Raw genomic sequence first — 27707 nt, forward strand, 5'->3', positions numbered from 1 at the left:
GGTGTTCAAGCTGTGCAGTTTCCAGCGGCTCTGGGCAATGTATTTGAATTTCTACCTGTAATCCTGTGCACACTGGGGCTGTTTCCCCACCCATGCTGCCACTGATTCGGGCGGTTGCCATGAGGGAGGTGCCAGGGCTCCCCCAAGGGAGCAATTGCTAATTTTCCTGAGGAGCCACTTCTCCCTCATTACTCAGACCCCACTTGGAGTACTGTGCTCAGTTCTGGTCGCCTCACTATAGGAAGGATGTGGAAAAGATTGAAAGGGTGCAGAGGAGATTTACAAGGATGTTGCCTGGATTGAGTGGCATGCCTTATGAGGATAGGCTGAGGGAGCTTGGTCTTTTCTCCTTGGAGAGATGAAGGATGAGAGGAGACCTAATAGAGGTATATAAGATGTTGAGAGGCATAGATCAGGTGGACTCTCAGAGGCTTTTTCCCAGGGTGGAAATGTCTGCTACGAGAGGACACAGGTTTAAGGTGCTGGGGGGTAGGTACAGGGGAAATGTTAGGGGTAAGTTTTTCACACAGAGGGTGGTGGGCGAGTGGAATCGGCTGCCGTCAGTGGTGGTGGAGGCGAACTCAATAGGGTCTTTTAAGAGACTCCTGGATGAGTACATGGAGCTTAATAGGATGGAGGGTTATAGGTAGGTCTAGAAGGTAGGGATGTGTTCGGCACAACTTGTGTGCCGAAGGGCCTATTTGTGCTGTAGTTTTTCTATGTTTCTATGTTTCTACTGACTTAACCTGTTTAAAGTCTCCATCTTTTAAAGTTTATTTATTAGTGTCACAAGTAGGCTTACATTAAGGCTGCAATGAAGTTACTGTGAAAATCCCCTAGTCGCCACACTCCAGGTCCTGTTCGGGTACACTGAGGGAGAATTGAGCATGGCCAATGCATCTCACCAGCAGACGGGAGGACAGTGGGAGGATATCGGAGCATCCGGAGGAAACCCACGCAGACACAGGGAGAACGTGCAAACTCCGCACAGACAGTGACCCAAGCCGGGAATCGAACCCAGGTCCCTGGCGCTGTGAGGCAGCAGTGCTAAACACTGTGCCACCGTGCCGCCCCAGCTCCTGGTCTCCATCATTGAATAAAATCACTGAGGGTACTTCAAGGCTTCTGACTGTATCTTCTGGTGCTGCAACCAGGTCCACCCCACAACATTACCCAAATTTCCCCCTTTATCGTAGCAGCCTCTCATTGGATTTACATACTTGTTAAGCCCTGAACCCTGTGCCCTTCACCACCTACACCCCAAGACACTGCTACTATCAGTGTTTTTTCAGCCATGAAGATCCCTGGGGTGACTCGCCTCTGCTTTCCCATGTTTCCTCTCATTGACTCCCTTCCTTCCTTGAGTCCATAACAGAGGTTAAGAACTCACCTCACACGGTGAATAGACTCAACAGACACAATTTGCCTTTACAATGTTGGAACCATGTCAGATATAGGGACGAATTTTCCCATTCCGCCCTCCACAGGAATCGTAGCGGGCAAGGGGCGGACCATGGAAAGGTCTGTTAACTTTGGGTGGGATTTTCCGGTTTTGGGGCGAGTGCGGTTGGAAAATCGCGCCCATAGGCTGCTACCAGCCCAATGTGTATAACATTTGCAACCTATATAGTGTTCCAATATATAATTCCTGTTTATAGCCTTCCACCTTTACTTAAATCAGACCCACTTTAGAGTTCGAATTTATCTAATTTCTTCGCACAAATTATCTAATGTCCTTGACCTTCGGAGAGAACCAGGCGATTGAACCAAAGTTCTCCATTCCCCAGCTTTATGACCCCCGAGTCTTCCTCATTGAGATGTGAGCTTCTGCAGATACCTGCAGCAAGGATGAGAATGGAGGGGCAAAAGGAAATCAGCCAATTCTGCTTGACCTAGTAACAATTTGAAACATTTCACACCCTGCAGGACCGGGAGCTGGCTGGCATTTGGACCATATTGAAGTTAAGGACGAAGCCATGGAGGAAACCTTTCGATTCCCCTGTGACCGCTGGCTCGCCAAGAGTGAGGACGACGGGCAGATCACTCGTGAACTCCCCTGCGCCAATAATGACTTCTTGGACCTTTCAGACCGCACACGTACGTTACAGTTACACACACCCACAGCTATTTAAAGGCTTTTTAGATACAATACAATAATGCAATACAGTGTCCCAAGGTTTGTTAAAATGCCTACAGAATCATAAAATCCCTACAGTGTAGGAGGCCATTCGGCCCATCAAGTCTGCACTGACAACAATCCCACCCAGGCCCTATTCCCGTAACCCCGTATAATCCTCCTGACACTAAGGGGCAATCCCACCCACACCTGTTCTCCGTTACCCCAACTATTTAACCCTCTAATCCCCCTAACCTACACATCCTGGGCAATTTAGCATGGCCAATCCACCTAATCTTTGGACTATAACCAGCATCATTTCATTGTTGAATCCCTAACTAGCTCTTTCTGTTAGATAAAAGGACAGGATAGTGAGTTGCTGACCAGACGTTCCAGCTCGAACCCACTCTGTGCTGGGCTGCTGTTGTTGTTGGCATAAGTGTGGCTTGTCTGGTGGAATGGGTTTCAATCTGTCTCACTGCCATCATCAATCTCACTTTTAGCTCTTTTAGACTGAGATACCCCCTTCAGCAGCAGTGTTCTGGCAAGGTTCTGCCCACCTCTCCAACACTGGGGCAATTCCCGGCCCCAGTTTACTGGGTCAGGGGTATTTAGAGATGAAGGCTCCCACGGGAAAGGAGCTTGCCAATGCTGCCCAAAGTATACTGACAACAGTGTAATGGGACTGGCAGTGCAGCTCTGAGAAAAACAGCTGTGCCTTTAAAGAGGCAAGGAGAGCTCAGAGACTGATGGTGTTGCAGGTTTGAGGCCTACACCGTTAAGTCATTGGGGCATAGCTAGGGAAAAGAGTGCGGTGGGGCGAGTGATGTAGGGATGAGTTAGAGGCCACTATGAGGCTCTTTCTATCCTGTGGAGGACCTCAGCATCATTACTGTTGCTTACTGGGGCCTACTTTCTGCTTTCCAGGTGGCATGTAGGCGTAGAAAGTAGCAGAAACATGAATGGACAAGGGAGATATCTACCGAGGACTGAAGTCGCACACTCCCTGCCTCAGTTTAGATAAGGCAGACAGGGAGAGACTGCAGGCACGGGTGTTGCTAAGAGGGACAGAGGGGGGGGATAAATTTGGGCAGTGAGTAGATCACACTACAAATTTTCCTTCATTTGGTGAGACTATCCCACCCGATTTCAGGTGGGACCATGAACAAAAGCCCTGTGTTCTTAAGTAAACTAGTGACCCTATGAAGTCAGATTTCATTGAACCATCGAGCCCATTCATTAGCATCAAAATGCCTGATATATTGTTGATATTAAGGAGGAGTTGACCAGGCAATTATCTCTTTGCCAAGACGGAATGATTTTTTAAAAAATTAATCCTGCAGTGGATATGGGAATAGTTGGAGAGTTGGGATTAGGCCGGGTGGCCTTCTGACACTCGCCATCCAAGGTTCCTCAGTGAATAACAGCTGCTTGCCTGAGCTACCCACGGAACCCTATTCCAGTAAAGGAGTCAACAATTTAAAGAGAGGGTTGGGGAAAGACGAAAAAGAACTAGCACAAACCAGGATAATGAACAGATCATAAAGATGTCCGATGGGCCAGCACCCACCAGAAACCCAACTGAGAATGTCCAAAGTCATTTCAGAGTGAAGGGACACTCACCCTGTGGTCTACACTTACTCCTGTAAGGAGTGGATCAGCCCTTGCACTGATTCACTGGAAATCAATGTCATGTCAAATAGCTCGATTCCTCAGAATTCTATTGAAAGGGATTGAATGGAAAATTATCCCTTTCTGCACAATCTAATATTTTGTAGCAAATCATTCTGCAGCCATTGGACTGGAGAAAGAGTTTGATGTGCTCCTATTGCATTGTCCTGTCAGTTCCAAACTGGAGTTTGTATGGAGGTGTCAAACTATTGATTACACCACTAATAGAGTTTCCATTCAAATTGAAAACACAAGAAAATCTCCTGTAACCTTCTAGCACAGCAGAACTGCCTCACAGCTAATAGGGGAGGCGATGGCCTAGTGGCATTATCGCTAGACTATTAATGCAGAAACTCAGCTAATGTTCTGGGGACCCGAGTACGAATCCCGCCACGGCAGATGGTGGAGTTTGACTTCAATAAAAAAATCTGGAATTAAGAATCTACTGATGGCCATGAAACCATTGTCAGAAAAACATACCTGGTTCACTGATGTCCTCTAGGGAAGGAAATCTGCCATCCTTACCTGGTCTGGCCTACATGTGACTCCAGGGCCACAGCAATGCGGTTGACTCTCAACTGCTCTTCAAGGTCAACTAGGGATGGGCAATAAATGCTGGCCAGCCAGCGATGCCCATGTCCCATGAATTAATAAAAAAAAATGAAAGCAAGTGAAGACTTGGAGTACTCATGGGCTGGCTGGCTGCTGAGAGGGATGCTCTGTTATTTACTGAACATTAGCATCAGATAATTTTCTCCTTCCCATTCACAGGCTATGAAATCCTCACAGTGACCGGTGACAGGGATGATGCAGAGACAAAGGAAAATGTCTGGGTTATGTTTGAAGGGAAGAAAGGAAAATCCAAAGAGTTTGTATTGGAAAACTCCTCTAAGAAGAAGAGGTTCCTGAGGTAAATTTATCGATACTGTATTGGGACCTCTGCTGTTTGTGATTTATATAAATGATCTGGAAGAAGGAGTAACTGGGGTGATCAGTAAGTTTGCGGACGACACAAAACTGGCAGGACTTGCAGATAGTGAGGAACATTGTCAGAGGCTACAGAAGGATATAGATAGGCTGGAAATTTGGGCAAGGAAATGGCAGATGGAGTTCAATCCTGATAAATGCGAAGTGATGCATTTTGGTGGGAATAATGTAGGGAGGAGCTACACGATAAATGGAAGAACCATAAAGGATGTAGAGACGCAGAGGGACCTGGGTGTGCAAGTCCACAGATCTTTGAAGGTGACGTCACAGGTGGAGAAGATGGTGAAGAAGGCATATGGCATGCTTGCCTTTATAGGACGGGGCATAGAGTATAAGAGTTGGGGTCTGATGTTGCAGATGTATAGAACGTTGGTTCGGCCGCATTTGGAATACTGCGTCCAGTTCTGGTCGCCACACTACCAGAAGGACGTGGAGGCTTTGGAGAGAGTACAGAGGAGGTTTACCAGGATGTTGCCTGGTATGGAGGGGCTTGGTTATGAGGAGAGATTGGGGAAACTGGGGTTGTTCTCCTTGGAAAGACGGAGGATGAGGGGAGACTTAATAGAGGTGTATAAAATTATGAAAGGCATAGATAGGGTGAACGGTGGGAAGCTTTTCCCCGGGTCGGTGGTGACGTTCACGAGGGGTCATAGGTTCAAGGTGAAGTGGGGGAGGTTTAACACAGATATCAGAAGGACATATTTCACACAGAGGGTCGTGGGGGCCTGGAATGTGTTGCCGGGCAAGGTGGTGGAGGCGGACACACTGGGAACGTTTAAGACTTATCTAAACAGCTATATGAACGGAGTGGGAATGGAGGGATACAAAAGAGTGGTCTAGTTTGGACCAGGGAGCGGCGCGGGCTAATTGTTCCTTGTTTCTCGTTTCAAGGCTTCATTCTATGATCATCTTGCTGGTGCCAGTACAGAGCGAGACTGCGGATAGTTGGGAACCTGTCTCGGGGGCAGGGAATTCATATGGTGTTCGTGGAAGTGGAAATGACTAGGGTTGGGAAGCATTTTCCGATCGGGGCCAGAGTGATCTCCTGGACTCGTTTCGATCGCCTCAGGGGGTTGGAGAGGAATTTCCCAGATTTTTTTTCCCCATATTGGCCCTGGGGTTTTTCACTCTGGGTTTTCGCCTCTCCCTGGAGATCACATGGTCTGGAATGGGGGGGTGGGGGTGAGTTAATAGGTTGTAATGAACAAAGCATCGTAGCTGTGAGGGACAGCTCGGTGGATAGGATATTGGTATGTAGATAGGCTGGAAAATTGGGCGGGGATCCTGGATTCAGGATTCAATCCTGGACCGGGGAGCGGCGCGGGCTTGGAGGGCCGAAGGGCCTGTTCCTGTGCTGTATTGTTCTTTGTTCTTTGTTCTTTGTTCTTTGATACCTAAAGGCAATAATAATTACAACGAGGTTTTCTTTAGGAAAAATATTGTGTGTAGCCCACAGCGTGGGAAACAACCAGGGCTGAAAAAAGGATAGGAGAAAGGAGAAGACAAATTTAGAAGCTAACTTTTAAATGACTAAAGGCTGGAACTTTAATAGGTTATTAATTGTAGAGGTGCGGGAACAGGGAGATTTAAGAAATGCTTTAGTGTCAAAGTCTTGGGAAAACATGTTAGAATTGGAGACCAAACAGTAAATGAGGTTACATGGAGAAGAATAAGAGTGAGATATGACAGAAGTGTTACCTGTGCAGAAGCAGGCCATTCAGCCCATTCTGTCTGTGCCAGCTAACCAAATGAGCATTGTGATTTAGTATCATTCCCCTGCCTTTTCCCAGTGCTCTTGCACATTCTTTCCATTCAAATAACCATTTAATGCCCTCTTGAGTGCCTCAATTGAACCTGTCTTCACTTCACCCCCTGGCAGTGCATTCCAGACCAGAACCACTCGCAGAGTGAAGAAGTTTTTTTCTCACAACACATTTGCTTCTTTTGCAAATCGCTTTATAGAGCTGAGTATGAACAAAATAGAAAAAGCGACTCGAATGGTAACTCTGGCTCTTTTCCAATGGAAGACTTGGTTGAATGTATTAAGCAGATGCATTTCCTTTATGTTTAGAGGAGCGAGGGACAAATTTGAATTTTCTTCAAAGAACGTGGGTGATATAGCGACAATCTGTGTCGGTCACAGCCCGCGAGATGGAAGGAAATTTACCTCCAAGAACGCTGTGGAATGGCATGTTAAGGAGATCATTGTTACAGAAAAGGAGCTTGGTAACAAGTAAGTATTATCTAATTGTGGAGTAGGACATCAAAGCTAAATGATGATCACTGTAGAGGGATTTCACTTCCATAGCAGTTCTGCCTGGGCAGTTCTAGAGACTAGATGCACTGGGTCAGACATGACTCACTGCTACTGTTGTAGGTAAAATAATATTGAGATTGTTAGTGAGTCAAAATACAGTGGCCTTATTTTCAAAAGCTTTTGGGAGAAGCAGGTTCCTAAAAGCGGTCTGCCAGACTTCTCTTTGAATACAAATAAGTGTGGGTATTTATACATCATGGTTCCCAGTCCCAGTCACGACGCAGTCCCCGGTTCCCGTCACGACCCGCAGTTCTTCCGGCTCCAGCCACGACCCGCAGTTCCCGGCTTCAATCACGACCCGCAGTTCTCCCGGCGGCTTCGGCAGTTTCTCCCTTTAAGTAACTTGTGCGGTCGCGGCTGTCCCAGCAGAATTCCTCCTTTCAAACAGCCGTTATCGCGCTTTAACATCTGCAGCTGTTTAGCTATGTTTAGCTAGCACACAAGCCTGCACAAACAGGTAAGGCCTCCAATGACCTTGCACAGATTCTAGGTACAAAATTCATTAACCCTTTTCATTAAACCTTTCCCTTCTTCAGCTACTTCCTGTAATGATCCAAAGTGAAATTGAGTTGTCGAGTCTCAAACCAAGCACAAACTGACCACAGCAGATTGTTTCCAAAGCATCTAGAGGTTGAAAGTTCTCCCTAAAGGAGTGTCTATGCTGCAATTCTCAATTTAAAAGCTTAAATGCAAGATTGAAACGAGTCCTTGAAGACCCATTCCACTTTCCTTGGCCGCCACTTTTCCAGGATGTCTGCCAAAGTTAAGGCAGAAAGTTGGGAAAACTGCCTTGGAAATTCCAGGTGTCCATCCATAAAGGGGATCAGATGTGGAGACTCCTTTTCCAGAAGGGTTCAGGCGGCCGATATTTCAGCAGGAGGTTTGAAGAGTGCAGTTAGTTTTTTTATTGTTAGAAAGAGATCCCGATGGTGAAACACCGTCATTAAAAACCAGAATCAATTTCTCCATTGTAAAGGCCTTTCGACCGTCATTGACTGTTTTTTTGAGAGAAGCTCCTGTGTTAAGATGACGCCAGCCCTGGATCATTGTGAAACCATGCATGGGCGGCACAGTGGGTAGCGCAGCTGCCTCACAGCGCCAGGGACCCAGGTTCGATTCCCGGCTTGGGTCACTGCCTGTGCGGAATCTGCACGTTCCCCCCATGCCTACGTGGGTTTCCACCTGGTTAGGTGCATTGGCCATGCTAAATTCTCCCTCAGTGTACCCGGACAGGCGCTGGAGTGTGGCGACAAGGGGATTTTCACAGTAACTTAATTGCGGTGTTAATGTAAGCCTACTCGTGACACTAATAAATAAACTTAAACGTTGCGTGCTTTTTATTTTGCAGGTACGTGTTCCAATGTAACGCTAAAATAAAACTGAGCCAGAAAAGGGATGAGTTCAAGGCCTTTGAGTGTACAAAGGTCGTGGAGAGCTTTGCCAGCAAAGTGCGCAGTTTAGTGCCTGTTAAATACGAGATCATTGTTGTTACTGGAGATGTAAAATGTGCAGGAACCGACGCCAATGTATCCATCACCATTTATGGAACTAACGGTGACTCCGGCAGCCGCGGTTTGAAGCACAAACTCCGGAACCTGTTTGAACGAGGCAACACCGACCGGTTCATCATCGAGATGCTGGATCTGGGAGAGTTGAACAAGGTGAAAATTGAACATGACAACAGCAATGCAAATGCTGGCTGGATGCTGGAGCGCGTCGAGATTACCAACACAGCCACCGGAGTGACCACCATCTTCCCCTGTGGCAAGTGGCTGGACAGGAAGAAGGGAGATGGGCAGATATTCAGAGAACTGTATCCAAAATATTAACTCGTGTCAAGAGCATTCCCCTCTTTGCAATGCTTTTCTCCTCCCCTCCTCCAAAGATACTGATCCTCGTGTGACATGCTACCCACACCTGACCCTCATGGTACCTTTTCACACATGACCTTTGACAGAGTGCCAGCTGACCATCCAGTGGGCATCAGAGCTGAGCCCAAACTCACTCGTGCCCAGTGTCCTGCTCCTGCTCAAGTGGGGACGAGCTATGAAATCGCAACTGCAACTCAAATATGGAAAGCTCATAGTGTGCACATAATAACATGAAGCACACTGGTGACCAATGCTCAGTTATTTAGGTTGAGATGGGTGGGTATGGGGAGTATTTCCAATTCTCTGCCCGCACCTAGTGGTGCACTAAGGCAGACTTTTGTCTGTTTTCATTGCTAGTTATTCCCGGAACTGGTCACTAATCTGTTGTCAGAGGCTTCTGGTTTGAGGGGCAACACTCCACGTCAAGTGTGGCTGACCTGGAGTCTCTCCCACTCTTACTACCTGTCATTGACGTGTTTGGAAGGATTTGCAGGCTGACACTCAATCCGTTTGACCACGTTATAAACACACCTTCCTTGACCATCAAGTCCTGGGGTGGGACTTGAACCCGGAACTTCTGGCTCAGAGGCAGAGATGCAGCCACTGCACCACAAGACCTCCTATGGAGGGGATATGGGTTCCTTAATTCCTGTATGAAACAGTTCAATGATCTTGACCTTACCAGACACATAAGTGTTTCTACATGACCAGGCAATCCTCTTGAGTGAGAGCAGCGACATCTCAGTGCTGCTCTCTCACCCTCCGTTGTGCCTTCAGGCTTTGAAGTTAGCAGCTGGTGAGGGAGCTTATCTCCCCTACATTGGTTTTATCCATCAGTGATTTGCAGTCCGCCATTTTGCACGGTTTCAGCATCCAATTTGGAAACCTTTGTTCTAGACTGAGTCAAACTCAAGTGTGGCCAATTTCCATGGGTTGACTGACCGGTGGGGATTTTAAAAATGATTTTTTTTTGACATAGCCAAGTTCTGATCATTCAGAAATGATTTGGGAACGATTTGGGAAAGTTCCCCACTTCGCAAACCTGTCTCTGTTAAGAAAGCCTCCGCCTGCCATGTTTTTGTTCCAGGGAGGCTGGGAGTGAGATGGAGTCAGGCCAAACACCTCCAGAGCCTGGTTTGAGGAGACAAAGAAGGTGGGCATATAGTGAGGCTGGTAGGCTGAAGATCCTCATGGTGACACTTTGGTTAGCACTGTTGCCTCAATGCGACAGGGACCCAGGTTCGATTCCCGGCTCGGGTCACTGTCTATGTGGAGTCTGCACGTTCTCCCCGTGTCTGTGTGGGTTTCCTCCGGGTGCTCCGGTTTCCTCCCACAGTCTGAAAAACATGCTGGTTAGGTGCATTGGCCATGCTAAATTCTCCCTCAGTGTACCTGAACAGGCGCCAGAGTGTGGCAACTAGGGGATTTTCACAGTAACTTCATTGCAATGTTAATGTAAGCCTATTTGTGACACTAGTAAATAAACTTTAAACTCCTCTGTTTACTGGGCCATTAGCTCAGTTGTAATCATGACTGCCTGGTCCTTCCCCCCCAACCCCCCGTGCTCCTTCATTACCCCTCATATCCCCATGCTTCCTCATAGCACTCATATTCTTTCCATGCTCCCTCAAATGCTCCATGACTCTTCAAATCCCCATGACCCTACATGCCCTCTCCAAACTCCTACATATCCCCATGCTCTTTCCATGTGTCCTCAAATCCACCATATCTCCTCATATCCCCACGTATCCTCTATTGCTACCCTGCCAGAATCCACTATGGACAGAGCACAAGAGCCGTGTGACAGCATTGGAAAGTCTTCAAAATGGATGTGAAAATAAATTAAACTTCTTATAATCTGATGGAGCTGTCACTCAAACACACAACTGTGGATACAGGAAAAAAACTACAGACTCATTGAAAATAATCCCCTCATGTGGCCATTCCATTGTAACAACAAACAAACATCTATTCAGGAACCACATCAAAGACAGATCCTTTAATGCTCTTTAATAACCTCTTGGAAATGTCAATCAAATTGTGCACATAATCTTTTGCTGTGCTAAGTGCTTCATAGGTTTTGAAACTCTGCCAAGCATGCACAATAGACTCATAATAATAATTATCAAAACAAACCATTACAGCTCCAGACATTGGTGCCTTCTGAAACTAAATAACAGATGGTTTAGATTTTTTTCCTAAACTACACCAGATGGCCCACCATTCAAATTCCAGGTGCCCGTGGCTGTTTTTTTATTTTGGTTCCCCACTCAAGATTGGAGCTCCCCCGAGGTTCACAACTCCTCTGAGGTGCCCTGAACCACCTCTGCTGACCAAACAGACCCAGCTCCATCACAATATGCGGGCAGTGGCGGGGCGGAGAGCAGGCCTCAAGCTGTTCACCCCTGCAATGCAATGGAGCCAGGAAGGTGGGAGCACTGAATGTGGGCTGACTATCCCACACCCTGACCACGCCAATGAATATCAATGGGAATGGGGATAGGAATCCCAGAATCGGATCCTGCTCGCCATTTATAGATCCCTCTGGAAAATCCAGGTCTTCGACACAAACCGGGGAAGTGAAGCCAACATTTCATTCAGCAACACTGGTTTCCTTTGGCACTCATGTTGCTGGGCGGAGGTGGGGGGAGGAGATGGTGGGGGGGTGGGGGCAGTGTGGTGGTGCTGAGCCCCTGCTCACTGTCTCTCAACATGAAGGGGAGGGAGGAAACCAAAGAGAAAACTAGGTTGTCCATTTCTATCCACAATGTGCCTCTGAGGAAATAAGGGAAGCTACAAAAAGAAAGAGAATGCCGGTATTTTCTAAGATTTATCTGTAAGTGCTGGTTATGTATTGTAACTTTGCCAATCAATGTTTTGTGTTGCAACTAGGGGGCGAGATGGGCAGAATGCCAATCAAAACTTGTCACAAGTCATGTGAGTCCGGGGTCCAATACAATGTTTCTGATGTCAGAGTGACGAGATGTGGGCAGTGTCTTTACTACTGAACCGTTTGTCTGCAATTAGTTCACAAACAATGCAGAAGGATTGGCTCAGAAACCAAAGGGAGTCAGTAAATATTGTCGGGTTGGCACCTCGACACGACACTTGGCTGGATTTGAAAATACAACTGAAAGGGAAAAGTGAAACCGTGTCATCCATTAGAGAGCAAGTTCCACCGGTGAAAAATAAATAATAAGAGCAACCACGGAACAGTCGCATCAACACACGGGGGTTTCCTTCATTGCTACCAGCGCATTGACTGGGAAGAGAGGAAAATCAAATGGGAAGGAGGATCCCAAGTTAGAATCATTGAATCCTACAGTGCAGAAGGAGACCATTCAGCCCATCGAGTTTGCACCAACCACAACCCCACCCAGGCCCTATCTCCATAACCCCATGCATTTACCCTGCTAGTCCCCCTGACACTAAGGGGCAATTTGGCATGGCCAATCCACCTAATCCACACATCTTTGGACTGTGGGTGGAAATTGGAGCATCCGAAAGACACGGGGAGAATGTGCAAATTCCACACAGACAGTGACCCAAGCTGGGAATCGAACCCGGGTCCCTGGCGCTGGGGGGGGCAGCAGCGCTAACCGCTGTGCTACCGTGTCGTCCATGGTTCCTGAGTGAAGCTGCACCAATTTGTTGTTCATCAATTGAAACATCGGGAATCTCCGGGGGGTTTTCCGCAGGTTTGTAGTTCGATTTTCCTCTGCGCTCCACCCATACAGCACGTCAAACCAAAGGTGCAAACATGCCACATCGACCACACAGACCTAGAGTAAAGCCACAGAGCTGCACCAAGCCATGTGACAACAGGAGGGAAGGTTAGGGAGGACATAAGGAAAAGAATTGAATGGACTGCACCTCTAATGAATAACAGCTAAACAGCAAAGCATTTCAATCATCTTAGGCTAGGTTTGGTTTAGTACTGACCACCCATTATTTATTCACTCATAAAGTCTGTCACAACCCTAGTTCCTCATACAGCATCCCCAGATTAATGCTGCAGACTCACACTCGATCTGGATTGGCGCAGTAGGAGGCAGAATGTTATTGTGCAGGTTGCAAGGAAGCAAAAAAATGTCTTACCTTTGATATTCCAAAATAAAGACAACTTTGAGTTGTATTTTTTTAAGAATTTTCTGTTGTTTGCTCATATTGCTGCTTTCCTTTAGATTTGTTTTTTTTCCTCCCCTCCTTATGTGGAGGCTGAAATCAAAATTTCTGTTCATCCTCACTTTCTTCCTACATCAAGAAATCATTGGCTATCGTGCTCATGATAACCAACCTCATCACACAGTGGCATGTGGCATAGTGGTATCGTCACCAGAGAGTAATCCAGAGACCCAAGGTGATGCTTTGGGGACCCAGGTTCGAATCCTACCATGATAGATGGTGGAGTTTGAATTCAATGAAAATGTGGAATTAAGAATTTACTGATGACCATGAAACCATTGCCGACTGTCGGAAAAACCCATCTAGTTCACAAATCTCCTTTGGGGAAGGAAATCTGCCTTCTTACCAGGTCTGGCCTACATGTGACTCCAGAACTAAAGGATTGTGGTTAAATGCCCCCTCAGGAATGGGCAATAAATGTTGGTCCAGCCAGCACCACCCACATCCCATGAACAAATTAAAAATAAAACGACCTAGACTCTAATACCTTCATTTTCAATGCTTCTTGGCTATGGGCTGGAGTGACTCAGATGAAATGGTAGACAGGTGAGTACACAAAATAATATTTTTACAAAGCACAGATTTTCATATTTATATGATCTAGTATATGCTGACCAATAAAATGAAAATTTAATAATTATATACCGAATGCTGCTTTATTGCTGTTGCTTTGCTTGACTTCTGGAGTAATGTTAATTTTCAAATGTTAAAATTGGATCGTATTGGAAGCTCTGATGTAGACTATCATTTCTAACACAAGAAATCATTGGACAAAAAGGTTAATATGATCCATGAAGATTTCTTGACCCAGACTAGGTACATTCTGCCATTTTAGTTTTCTCAAAAACCTTTTATTGATGTTTTGTTTGCACTTCAGCCCCACGCTCCTGATCTACGGACACTGGGTGTGGAGAGGGGCGGGAAAGGCAGAGGACCTCCTCGCGAACCTGCTCCTAGGCCTGGCAAAACTTGCCATCAACAGGTCCAGGCAGTGGGCGACTGATGGGGTAGTCTGACCCGACTGACTGCCCCTCTACCGAGACTAGATTGGCGGCCGGGTATCCCTAGAGAAGGAGTATGCGGTGTCCGGGGGCACTGTGGCGGCCTTCCGTGCTCGCTGGGCACCACAGGGGCTGGGGTGTATTATCGACCCCTTTAATCACATTTTAATTTGATGTTTTAAGTTTCCTTTCCTCTTTGTTTTTTGTTTCGGGCGGTTCCCCTACTTTTGGGAGCTGCCCCTTTTAATTTGTCTCTTAGTTAATTAGATTTAGTTTAATAGTTGTAGCCCAAAAGATTGACTAGATATATTCTGTCCTCTGCATACCTCATTTATTCAGTTGCCAGAGGAAAAGTTCTGCAAAAAAAAACTTTAATCCAAAAAGGTTTAGACAATATTGTTAATTTATAACTCAGTGGTTATGCAGGCAAACATTATTCACCAATTTACCACAAAGAGCAATGAAATGAGTGACCAGTTCAGCTGTTTTGGGATGAAAACAGGAAGTGCTGGAAATACGCAGCAGTACTGGCAACATCTGTGGAGGGAGGAACAGAGTATTTCAGATCGATGGCCTGTCCTGACGAATGGTCATTGACTTGAAGTATCAACTCTGTTTCTCTCTCCACAGCTGCTGCCTGACCTGTTTTTATTTCAGATTTTCTGTTTTTATTTCAGATTTCCCAGCATCTGCAGTATTTTGCTTTGCATTAGGGTTTTATTTTCTTGTTTTGTTGGGGTTGAAATGTTGAATGGGACATCTGCTCTCCCTGAAGTAACATCACAGGATTTCCACATCCAATTAAACTAGAGAAAGTGGCCTCCATTTACGATCTACGGTACACCAACTCCAAATCGTAGCATCCTCTCAGTACTGTTTAAAAAAGGAAATAGACAAAAGGCCGGTTAGCTTAACAAAAATGCTGGAATCCATCATTAAAGATGAAATAGCAGGCCATCTGGATAAGAATGGTTCGATTAAGCAGACGCAGCATGGATTCATGAGGGGATTCATGAGGAGAAAGTCGTGCTTGACGAACTTGTTGGATTTTTATGAAGATGTGACTAGTGCGGTTGACGGAGGGGAACCGGTGGATGCGGTGTTTTTGGATTTCCAAAAGGCGTTTGATAAGGTGCCTCACAAAAGGTTGCTGAAGAAGATTGGGTCACACGGAGTTGGGGGTAGGGTGTTAGCGTGGATTGGGGATTGGCTATCCGACAGGAAGCAGAGAGTCGGAATAAATGGGTGCTTTTCTGGTTGGCAGATGGTAACTAGTGGCGTGCCGCAGGGATCAGTACTGGGGCCTCAACTATTTACCATTTATATAGACGATCTGGAGGAGGGGACTGAGTGTAGGGTAACAAAGTTTGCAGACGACGCAAAGATAAGTGGAAAAGTGAATCGTGTGGAGGGCGTAGAAGGTCTGCAGAGAGATTTGGACAGGCTGAGTGAGTGGGCGAGGATCTGGCAGATGGAGTATAACGTTGACAAATGCGAGGTTATTCACTTTGGAGGAAATAATAGCAAATTGGATTATTATCTAAATGGAAAAAAATTACAACATGCTACTGTGCAAAGGGACCTGGGGGTCCTTGTGCATGAGACGCAAAAACTCAGTCTGCAGGTGCAACAGGTGACCAAGAAGGCAAATGGGATGTTGGCCTATATCGCAAGGGGGATAGAATATAAAAGCAGAGATGCCTTGCTGCATCTGTACAGGGCATTGGTGAGGCCGCAGCTGGAATACTGTGTGCAGTATTGATCCCCTTATTTGCGGAAGGATATATTGGCCTTGGAGGGAGTGCAGAGAAGGTTCACCAGGTTGATACCAGAGATGAGGGGTGTTGATTATGAGGAGAGACTGAGCAGATTGGGTTTGTACTCGTTGGAATTTAGAAGGCTGAGGGGGGATCTTATAGAGACCTATAAGATAATGAAGGGGCTGGATAGGGTAGAGGTGGAGAGATTCTTTCCACTTAGAAAGGAAGCTAGAACTAGAGGGCACAGCCCCAAAATAAAGGGGGGTCAGTTTAGGACAGAGTTGAGGAGGAACTTCTTCTCTCAGAGGGTGGTGAATTTCTGGAATTCTCTGCCCACTGAAGTGGTGGAGGCTACCTCGTTGAATATGTTTAAATCACGGATAGATGGATTCCTGATTGGTAAGGGAATTAGGGGTTATGGGGATCAGGCGGGTAAGTGGAACTGATCCACTTCAGATCAGCCATGATCCTATTGAATGGCGGGGCAGGCTCGAGGGGCTAGATGGCCTACTCCTGCTCCTATTTCTCATGTTCTTATGTCCTTACTGTGCTAGTGACAGCCTAAATGACTAACCAGGAGTGAGAGTTTTACCAATAGAACCAATCTGACAATAGTCACCATGTGTGGCACGGTGGCACAGTGGTTAGCACTGCTCCCGGCTTAGGTCACTGTCTAGGCAGAGTCTGCACGTTCTCTCCGTGTCTGCATGGATTTCCACCGGATGCTCCGGTTTCCTCCCACAGTCCAAAAGACGTGCTTTGGGCGCATTGCGTTAGGTGCATTGGCCATATTAAGTTCTCCCTCAGTGTACCCGAACAGATGCAGGAGTGTGGCGACTAGGGGATTTTCACAGTAACTTTATTGCAGCGTCAATGTAAGCCTGCTTGTGACACTGATTTTAAAAAACTTTATGCTGAAAGTTTAAAGCTGCACTTCCCGTTCAAAACACAAGCAACTTAAAGTCCCAGGAATAACATATAAATTGTTAAGTGACGGTGGTGCAGGATCTAGTTACCATTCGGCTTGCAGTCTTTTTAAACCTGGCCAATTGCTTTCCGCTGATGTGTATTTGGTGGAAGGATTGAGAACCAGAGGGCACAGATTTAAGGTGATTGGCAAAAGAAGCAATGACGATGTGAAGAAAATCTTTCTACACAGTAAATGGTTAGGATCTGGATTGCGCGGGCCGAGAGTGTGGTGGAAGCAGATTCGATCAAAGCATTCAGAAGGGATTTGAATCATTATCTGAAATGGGAACATTTGACGGACTATGAGGAAAAGGCTTTTTGGGAGCAAGAGCATTAAGTCTTTTAACGTGGGGAGGCTGTCGCATTGCAACTATTGCACGGTCCTGGCTGACCAGGAAGCTCTCCCACTCTGACCACCTGGTATATTGTAAGGACTTAGCGGTTGACACTCAGAACTGCCTGTCTACACCACAAGCACACTTCCCGTGGCCATCAAGTCCCAAGGTGGGACTCAAACCTGCAGCTTCGGGTTTAGAGGGAAGTACATTATCCAGTGCACAATAAGACCTCCGAGGGCAGCACGGTGGCACAGTGGTTAGCACTGCTGCCTCACAGCACCAAGGACCCAGGTTCAATTCCCAGCTGCAGAGTCTGCACGTTCTCCCCGTGTCTGTGTGGGTTTCCTCTGTGTATTCCAGTTTCCTCTCACGGTCTGAAAGACGTGCTGGTTAGGTGCATTGGCCATGCTAAATTCTCCCTCAGTGTACCCAAACAGGCGCCGGAATGTGGTGACTAGGGGATTTTCACAGTAACTTCATTGCAGTGTTAATGTAAGCCTACTTGTGATATAATTAAATAAACTAAACTACTACCTGATCCATTGGATGTAGTCAATGTCACCAAGGGGAGTTTGCCAGCTGACCTTACCACATGTGAGAACTAATTTTCCTCCTGCCTTGCACAAGATAAAGGGGAAGGAATGAAATGAGATAGCAGAGCCCTATCAGCTATATATTCCATTTTTATTAGTAATAAATACAGTACAAAATTCACAGGCAATGACCCTAAAACTTTACGCAATAATCCCTATTTCAACACATCTTTTTGATGCACTAGTGCCTTATTATTCATAATAAATATTTATTTCTATAAAATATTCTATAGATTACAAGTGTTCTGACACAAAACACTGGAGGAGAGGGAGACACACTAACACAGTAGCTAATAGTGGCAGTGACAGGCACTTCATGAAATGGCTACGGATTGCATTGGGTAGCTCGCACTGTCGTTCACTCACTGGGATTCCCATCATGAGAAGTGTGCTCCTGTGACCACTGTAGTACAAATACATCACGCAGCACCAGTCTGTGCTTCCTAACGGAGCTCCATCATTGTAAACAATGCTGAACCAGCTTCTTTCCCTTAAACATGTTCCTGGTGGCAAGGGAACAGTCCTTGGCCCCGTCAAAGTGACGGTTGTTCTTGCCAGATGGTGGAAAACCTTTCACCTTAAGCTTTTGCTATTGGCATCACTACCTCCCAGGTCAAGTGTAGCAGCTCCAGAATAAGTTTCCATCTATTCTACTGCCCAGTCTTACCCTGCCCCCACCCCCCCCCCCCCCCAACCCCCAGCCATCCTGTCACCCTTGTTAGTGAGAATATATATATATAGTGCTGAATAGTGCTAAGTTAGGGCAGTATTTTTTTGTTAAACAGACAATGGTTAGGATTGTGGCGGTGAACCGTCACCCCATTCCACATCCGATCCAGACCCTGACCAGCTTTGAAAATCCAGCCCCGTTCATTGTCACACAATATTCCCATCTCCCACACCTCAGCAATCTCCTGAAGGAGATTGTCCATTTTTCTCTCAAATCAATGCTACATTGCAGGCACTCTTTTGAGTGGTGAACATGGGCTCTAGGTTTGAGTCATTCTCAAAGTTCTGACTGAGCCAGTCGCAGGAGAGAGGAGATGTTTACCAATCTGTCTGAGCTGGATTCACAACCTGACATAGTCAATAAAAAGGATGGGGTACAAACCCCACAGTGGGGTACATACTCCACAGTGCATCAGTGATTTCACATCCCATGTGCTTAAACAAATCCACTCTGTATTCATTTGCCTTCACATCATATTTATATATTCGATTACTGAGATACACATACATTTCTTTCATCCCATACAGGTCTCATCATGAGAGAGTCCAGGCACATTACTTTACAGCACGCAGTGTCCGATTCGTGACTACACTAATTGCGGAGAGGAATTTTTTAAAGTAACACTGCCCGCTGCTGAAAGCCCTCCTGCTGCCACTGCAAAGCTTGAACCTGGCAAGCTTCCTTCTTAATGGCAAGAGAGCCATCAACTGAGCCAAGATGGCGCCACTGATATTCCCCATGTATGGGTGTCGGCCAGCTAACCAAATGTGTGAGTGAACGATCTTACCGGCCGTCCACGCCACGCTCCCGCTGCAGCAAGGTCGGAGAATTTGGTGGCCAGCCAAACCCCCGGCCACTGCGCTGGGATGGGAAAATCCCACCAGTGTGAACGGTGGTAAGATAAGGCCTAAGTCTTACCTTAGCTCAAACAATGCACTTCCTAGCAGGAAGCCGCTGCATAGTGAAAGGGAACTGAGTCCTTGGGAAAAATTCATTTGTCACCCTCACAAGAGCTAGGTGACCACAGCATTGACTAGCGATCAGCTAGGACTGACTAACTCAGCAGCAGTGCTCCCTGCTCTATAATCACTCGAAACCTAACAGCTCCCCACAGCCACTCACGTCATTGCTAATTGTACAAAAAAACACCTTTTGAACAGCACTCAAATTGTGGAATACTTTAGATAAAGCAAACTAGAACACAAGACTGACATAAATTAGTTTTTCTTTAATAATTTTAGTGATATATCTAAATAAATAAATTATAATTCAATGATAAAAATGTTTTAAATTAAATCCACTCCTACAATAGCTGCCATTAGTAATAAATTATGATTGTTAAGTATGCAAAGCATCTGATGTGATACACTCCACAAGTTATCACTGTTCAGTCTACACGATTACTCCAGCTCATCAAGCGGACATCAAGCAAACCTACGGGATTGGCTTCTAACATTCCCACAAAAAATCTGCAAGATCTTGCAATCAGGGTGATCGGTCTAAACATCACAAAAGCTTGGATCCTCCCCCTACCCCGTATCACCTTTCACCTACTAATAAACCCACCTCCCTCCCCGCCACCAGCCAATCTACATGAATTGATAAGAAAGAGAGAATTTGTTGGACTATCTGGCAGTCAGATTGTTAGATCTCCTGCGAGATTCATCCAGCTTCTTTCAATTGAAGATTTTGATCCAGTGTCAAGGGAAAAGGCAGGAGAATGGGGATGAGAAAAAAAATCAGCCATGATTGAATGGCGGCGCAGATTCGATGGGCCGAGTGGCCTAATTCTGCTCCTATGTCTTATGGTCTTATGGTCTAAGGGTCAGGCCTGAAAGTAAAGAGCTGCTTGTCGAGTGCTTGAAATGATGGAAGGTTAATGTTAAATATTAAGAATCTGAAATCAAAACAGAAAATGCTGCCATTTTCAATTCTAAAGAAAGTTTTGACCAAGTTTGTTAACCTGCATTTTCCCTTTACAAACTGATTATTTCCAGCATTTCCCATCCTTGTTTGAATGTGTTGTGTTTGTCTTGAGGCTTCAGTGTGACGGTCTCTACAGTCACAGCTCATACAAAGCTAAGACATCACTGTTGCTGTTGATAATGACTCAAGATGTTCTCCTTCCCCTGTGGAGGGCGAACAGAGATACTGGAGAGAATTTTCCCATCCCCCACTGCCACAGGAATCATCGTGGACGGAGGGGAGGGCGGACCATTGACCTCGGGGGGGGACTCCCGCCCCACCTTTCAAATCTAGATGACTCTTCATCCAGGCTCAAAACATTAGCTCTATTCTCTCTCCACAGACCTGCTGAGATTTTCCAGCGTTTTCTGTTTTTGTTTCAGATTCCAGCATCCACAATATTTTGCTGTTATGCTCTCTTTCCCTCCCTGCTCCATGAAGTAACAAATAACCCTGTTTTAAGCTCCAATGTTTTAATTGTGTTCGTGACCGCAATGAATTCAGGCTGTACGGGTATTTCTGTTCAGCTGAAAGTTATAAGCCATGACATGACTGTGATGACATATTCCTGGTTCAATGTAGATCCCTAGTAAGGCCAAATTAAATAATGAACTTTCCCCACCAGGTAATACACATAATGGGGGACAGGGGAGTGAAGGCAACCAGTTATAAATCTATGATCAGTTAACCATGTATCTGTGAAGGTTCAAAGTCAGTGAGAAATACAGCTAAGTCACATCTTGTTCATTCTGTGCCACTCAACCCTCTCTCGATCTCTCTTATTCACTGCCCATGACTCTGCCTTTTGCTCTCATTTGAATTCTCACTCTCAGTCTCAATCATTGTATGTTTGTTTTTCGTTTCTTTGTTCCCTTACTCTCCTCATTTCCCAGTTTTCCCGAGTTGAGAATGGGTCGATTTTCCTGTACAAGGAACACAAGTGCAGATCTGCGCAGAAATTTCGACATGAAGATCGACTGCAAAAGCCTCTTCGGAACTAATGTTAGCGAATAGATTGCAGCAGACTTCAACTTGGCTGATTAGACAGGATAGAGTCAGAAAGAAAGTTCCCAAAGGTGGGGGAGTCCAGAACTAGGGGTCATAGTTTGAAGATAAGGGGTGAACCTTTTAGAACTGAGGTGAGGAGAAATGTCTTCACCCAGAGGGTGGTGAGTGTATGGAATTCACTACCACAGAATGTGGCTGAGGCCAAAACATTGTGTGATTTCAAGAAGAAATTAGATATAGCTCTTGGGGCTAAAGGGATCAAGGGTTATGAGGGGAAGACAGGATCAGGGTATTGAATTTGATGATCAGCCATGATCAAAGTGAATGACGGAGCAGGCTCAAAGGGCCGAATGGACTACTCCTGCTTCTAGTTTCTATGGATGGAATTCTCCTGCCGCGCTGGTCTAAAAGCCGGAAATTCCCGCCCGACCGTCAATGGCTAAAATTCCAGTGGCGGGCGAGATGGGAGAATTCCGGGCTATGTTTCTAAATCCCTTCTCACTTACATGAGAGCACTTCAAGAAATTTCAGGATGTAAGCTAGAATTTCAGGTTACTGAGATGGATTTTTGGATTTAGATTGGCTCCATGATAAGATACGATGTGATCAACTACACAATCTGGATCGTAGGTTCTGACGTTTTAAACGTTGCCACTTTAGCATCATTGCCACAGTGCTATCAGGTGGATTCCTGATGGTTGAAGCCACAGATTCGCAGCTTGAAGGAAGACCTGATGGAATTCTAGAATGCTATTTCCCAGAGGAGAAGCAGCAGTCCTGAACACTTACTTAAATACAACTACAACTCAAAGCCTTTCACTAAAAGTGGACAGAAATACAGACTCTGCTCCACTGTTGTGATTCTGAGCAGAAAGTACATGATCTCGACGGACACTAATACCTCCAGCTGAAAATGACCTGCAAACATTAGGTCATGAGTAGAGCTTTCTACTGAGTTGTGGCAAAGTTCTATCGCAAAGGGATACACTAAAACTAGTTGAAGTACTTCACCCTGCATTGTCCTGTTTGAGTGATGCAGCGCTCCTTGCCGTGGCTGTGAGATTATGATGTTCCACATCATTAACATCGTAAGGCAGTACTCAATGAGAAAAGGCAATTCAACAGCATCAACGACCTGCTTTTACGTAGCGCCTTTAACATAGCAAAACATCTCAAGGCACTTCGTTGCAGCATCACCAAACTGCAAATTCAGACAATGATCCTCCCCCACAAATCAGTTTTATTGTGGACTCGACATAAACCCCTTTAATCTCCTGAGAAAGGATTCTGCTTAGGTCTGTGCTGCCCTTTTCTCTCTTCAGCCTCAAAGTAAGCCAAAGAATATCCATCGAATCGTGCATCCTACATTATTTATCCCTCTCCTGTTGTTGTCCTTGATGCAAAAATCTAGCACCGGCTAGTCTAGCGCCACACAGCATGGTTACTTGTGTCTACTCGTATAACACGCAATTCAATTCCTAAACAGCCTCTTTTTTAGCAATGTCAGCTAATATTCCTTCATATAATCCATTGTTCAGGAGGAAAAAGCATTTCTTCTGTAGGTTTGTGAAGTTTAAACCCACCTTCAGGTTTTGTGCTCAAAAAGCAAGTTAAAATGGAGACTTCTGCTTCTGACGTCAATCGTACAGAATGTCATGATGTCATCGCAAGGGAAGCAAAATGGCCGACCCTCGGCTGTCTCTGATGGACAGTGCTAAATCATAAACAGGAGACTGGCAAGTGGACAGTGAGAGTTCTTGAATAGTTCAATGTGGAATTTACTCGCTCATTAATGATTATAATAAAACTTCTAATACAAATGATAAATCTCACTGTCCTGAGAGAACCAGCTCCCATGATCCAGTGCTCCATATGGCTATGCCAAACCTGCCCTACTCTAAAGTGAATAAAGCCCTCATTAACACAAGGCCACCACTGCTCGGTTCACACTGTGCAGTTTCAATAAATAGATTATTCAAAAGGCAAAAGCGTGGTGACAAGGCTGAATTCCACCCAGTGTTACTGCGGGATAAAGGCAAATGTTTGCTCGATCAGCTGTCCGGTAAGAGCTGTGCTTCAATGTCTACACGGCAGATCGGACACTTCTTGCTGGTAGCCAGCCATTGATCCACACAGACTTGGTGAAACAGGTGCATGCATGGGAGCCGCCTAAAAGGAGACACAAAACAAACCGTTAGCTGCTTGACATGTCACCATCTGTAATCTGTGACATTCACATCGAATATCCTTTTTATTGTTTGGCTTCTATCCTCCACTTGTCTCTGTGGATTTCTTCACCTCCTGAGGATGATTACTTACAGTGGAGTACTTTGGTCAAATCTTCACAGATAAACCCTTAATCCTCAGTATGCCCAAGTTTTAAAAAGGGAATTGGATAGACACTTGATGATGGAAAAGAAATTGGAGAGCTGTGAGGGAAGAGCAATGGTGTGGGAGTAAATTGGCTCGGTCTTTCAATGAGCCAGAATGAATATGATGGACAAAATTACTTCTCCTGTACTGCATGATCCTATTCTAACTCACCATAGAATAGAATCCTTACAGTGCAGAAGGAGGCCATTCAGCCCATCGAGTCTGCACCGACAACAATCCCACCTAGCCCCTATCCCCGTAACTCCACGTATTCACTCCACTAATCCCCCTGACACTAAGGGTCAATTTAGCATAGCCAGTCAACCTAAACTGCACATTGTTGGAGTGTGGGAGGAAACCAGAGCACCCGGAGGAAACCCACGCAGACATGGGGAGAACAATAATAGAATAAATCAAATCAAACTCCACATAGATAGTCACCGGAGGCTGGAATTGAACCTGGATCCCTGGCGCTGTGAGGCAGCAGTGCTAACCACTGTGCTACCTTGCCGCCATCTTTCAAAATTATTGCCTATGTCTTCTTCCATTTGCAGTTCCTGACCGGATTTTCCTGCACTTCCTTTTCACTCTGGATTTCATTTTTAAATTTGGTGGCGTGAATGTTGAAATTTTCTTTAGTAAATTTTTTTTCCTGAATCACGTTATCAATCTTCACAAATTTAGAAACTTTTATTGGATAATCCCAAAACCCTTCCCCTTCCCACAGGAACAAGTTCCAATTTATCAGCCTTTCATCAGCCTCAAATACAGGCTTCAGTTGGAGTTAGCTTTGGATTTACAGTTGGGTTTAGAGCACCCTGGAAAGCACCGGGCCATAATTCCTTACTGGCAGTGTAAAGCCATGGGCCGCTGGAACTCCGAGAGTTTAAAGTGCACTTACCCCCCTCTGGAAAACCTCATTCAAAGCTCCGCTGGCTGGAGCTGCTTGAGACCTGCAGCGAAAGAGACCCAGCAGACCCCACAGCAGTGCAACCCCAGTGAACCTCGGGAAGCCACGGCCCCTTTTCTTCATTGGACAGTGAAATTGGCAGACCAGGTAGAAGGTAAGTGGAGGGAAAATGGTTAGTTTGGACGGTGGGGGGAGAGGGGTGCGGCGATATGGGAGGGGAATGTCGGGTCAGGTCAGGAAGGAGTTGGGTTGGGTCAGGTCAGGTGGAAGGTCGGACATTGAGGGGTTGGGGGAGACCCATAAGACCATACAAAATAGGAACAGGAGCAGACCATTCAGCCCTTTGAGCCTACTCCACCATTTAATAAGATCATGGCTGATCTTACACTCACCAAATCCACTTTCCCGCCTTCTCTCCGTAACCCTCAATCCCCCGACTGATTAAAAACCTATCGATCTCAGCCTTGAAAATGTTCAAGGGCTCTGTCTCCCACAGCTTCCTGAGTAAAGAATTTCAAAGATTCACCACTCAGAGGAAGATTTCTTCCTCAAATCCATTGTAAATGAGCACCCCTTATTCTGCGACTTATGTCCTCTGGTCCTACACTCTCCCATGAGTGGAAACATCCTCCCAACACTTACCCTGTCTAACCCCCTAAGAATCAATGCTTCAATCAAACCACCTCTCATTTTTCTGAGCTCCAAGGAGTGCAGATCCAACCGGCTTTATCTTTCCTTATATGCAGCCCCTCCATACCCAGAATCATCCTAGTAAACCTCCTCCGTACGGTCTCCAATGATAATATATAAGAAACAATACTTCTTGCTGTATACTAATACATGCGGCAATAATAAATCAAATCAAAGAATGTGGCCTCAGTCGTACTTTGTACAGTTGCAGCATCACCACTTTACTTCTATACTCCAGCCCATTTGAATTAAAAGCCAGCATTCACAGAATCACAAAATACTACAGTGCAGAAGAGGCCCTTCGGCCCATCGAGTCTGCACCTACGCATGAATAGTCCTGACCTGCCCATCTAACCCCACTTGCCAGCACTTGGCCCACAGCCTTGAATGTTATGGCGTACCAAGTACTCATCCAGGTACTTTTTAAAGGATGTGAGGCGTCCCGCCTCCACTACCCTCCCAGGCAGCGCATTCCAGACCGTCACCACGCTCTGAATTAAAAGGTTTTTCCTCACATCACCCCTAAACCTCCCACCCCTCACTTTTAACTTGTGTCCCCTCGTAACTGACCCTTCAACTAAAGGGAACAGCTGCTCCCTATCCACCCTGTCCATGCCGCTCATAATCTTGAACACCTCAATCAGGTCGCCCCTCAGTCTTCTCTGCTCTAGAGAAAAACAACCCCAGCCTACCCAACCTCGCTTTATATTCAGTTTGCCGTCCCATTACCTTCCGCACCTGTATGCTACCTTGCTGCGTTTCATGAACAGAGACCCCCAAGTCCCTTTGTGCTCCAGCTTTCTGCAGTCTCTTTCCATTTAAATCCACCTTCTCATTCTTTCTTCCAAAATGAACAATCTCACATTTTCCCACATTGAATTCCATTTGCCAGATTTCTGCCCACTCACTTAACCTGTCAATATCTCGCAGTAAACTATTTATATCCTCCTTACAACCTGCCTTCCCTCCCAGCTTTCTAGCATCCGCAATTCTGGCCACAGTACTCTCTGTCCCTTCCACCGAATCATTAATATATATTATGAAGAGCTGTGGTCCCAGCATTGATCCCTGTGGAACTCCACTGGTTACTGCCCTCCAACCTGAGAAAGACCCCCTTATCGCTACTCACTTCTTCCTGTCAGTTAACCAAACCTCTATCCTTGCAAACATATTACCGCCAACACCGTGAGCTCCTATCTTGCATAGTAGCCTTTTGTGTGGCACCTTATCCAATGCCTTTTGAAACTCCAAATAAACAAACCTCAAACAGCTCTGACGAAGGCTCATCTGGACTCGAAACGTTGGCTCTATTTTCTCCCCACAGATGCTGTCAGATCTGCTGAGATTTTCCAACATTTTCTATTTTTGTATACAACATCGACTGGTTTTCCTCTATCTACCCTGGCTGATACCTCCTCAAAGGACTCTCGTAAATTTGTCAGACATGATTTCCCCTCATGAAACCATGCTGACTCTGCTTGATCAGATTATGACTTTTCAAATGCGCTATTATTCTCATTTATAATCGATTCTAACATTTTTCCAAAAACTGAAGTTAGACTAACTGGCCTGTAGTTCCCTGCATTTTGCCTCTTTCCCTTTTTGAACAAGGATGTCACATTGATAGAACAAAGAACAAAGAACAAAAAACACATTGATAGTTTTCCAATCCTTTGGCATAGTTTCAGAATCTAATGATTTTTGGAAAATGACTACAAATGCATCCACAATCTCATTAGCTACCTCCTTTAAGATCCTGGGATGCAAACCACCAGGTCCAGGGGACTCGCCAACCTTTAACCCCATCAGTTTGCCTAAATCTAATTCTCTTGGAATTGGGCTGAATTTACTCTGGAGTATCTGTGAGGCTGAGATTTTTGTGGATAGCACATTTAGAGAGGTTGTCACACCCCAGGCTATGTCTGGACAGGCAGAAAGGGAATGGGTGACTGCCAGGCAGAGTAAAGGTAGGCAGATAGCGCAGGAGTCCCCTGGAGCCATACCCCTCTCAAACAGATATGCTGCTTTGGATGTTGTTGGGGATGATGACTTCTCAGGGGGAAGCAGTGAAAGCCAAGTGCTTGACACCACAGGTTACTCAACTGCACAGAGGGAGAGGTAAAAGGGTAGAGCTATAATGATAGGGGTCGTGCTTGTGAACCAAGCTCAAGTCTGAATCTGATACAAACAAACTATGTGGTTAAAAACAATTCTTATCTCCCT

The 27707-nt window shown here is 45.8% G+C and overlaps 2 protein-coding genes across 2 annotated transcripts in view; one reads left to right on the plus strand and one right to left on the minus strand.

Annotated features, from left to right (window-relative positions):
- Positions 1-8920, plus strand: part of loxhd1a (lipoxygenase homology PLAT domains 1a) — a 160387-nt gene extending 151467 nt beyond the window's left edge. The window contains exons 38-41 of the mRNA XM_078198217.1: positions 1927-2097; positions 4559-4697; positions 6846-7007; positions 8440-8920. Of these exons, the coding sequence (XP_078054343.1) occupies positions 1927-2097; positions 4559-4697; positions 6846-7007; positions 8440-8920 (953 nt within the window). The remainder of the gene's footprint in view (positions 1-1926; positions 2098-4558; positions 4698-6845; positions 7008-8439) is intronic.
- Positions 8921-23562: 14642 nt separating this feature from the next.
- ark2ca (arkadia (RNF111) C-terminal like ring finger ubiquitin ligase 2Ca) overlaps positions 23563-27707 on the minus strand; it is a 36106-nt gene continuing 31961 nt past the window's right edge. The window contains exon 8 of the mRNA XM_078228010.1: positions 23563-23680. Within this exon, the coding sequence (XP_078084136.1) occupies positions 23563-23680 (118 nt within the window). The remainder of the gene's footprint in view (positions 23681-27707) is intronic.

The sequence above is a fragment of the Mustelus asterias genome, chromosome 1, assembly GCF_964213995.1.
Source record: "Mustelus asterias chromosome 1, sMusAst1.hap1.1, whole genome shotgun sequence".
In the NCBI taxonomy this organism is placed as follows: Eukaryota; Metazoa; Chordata; class Chondrichthyes; order Carcharhiniformes; family Triakidae; genus Mustelus; species Mustelus asterias.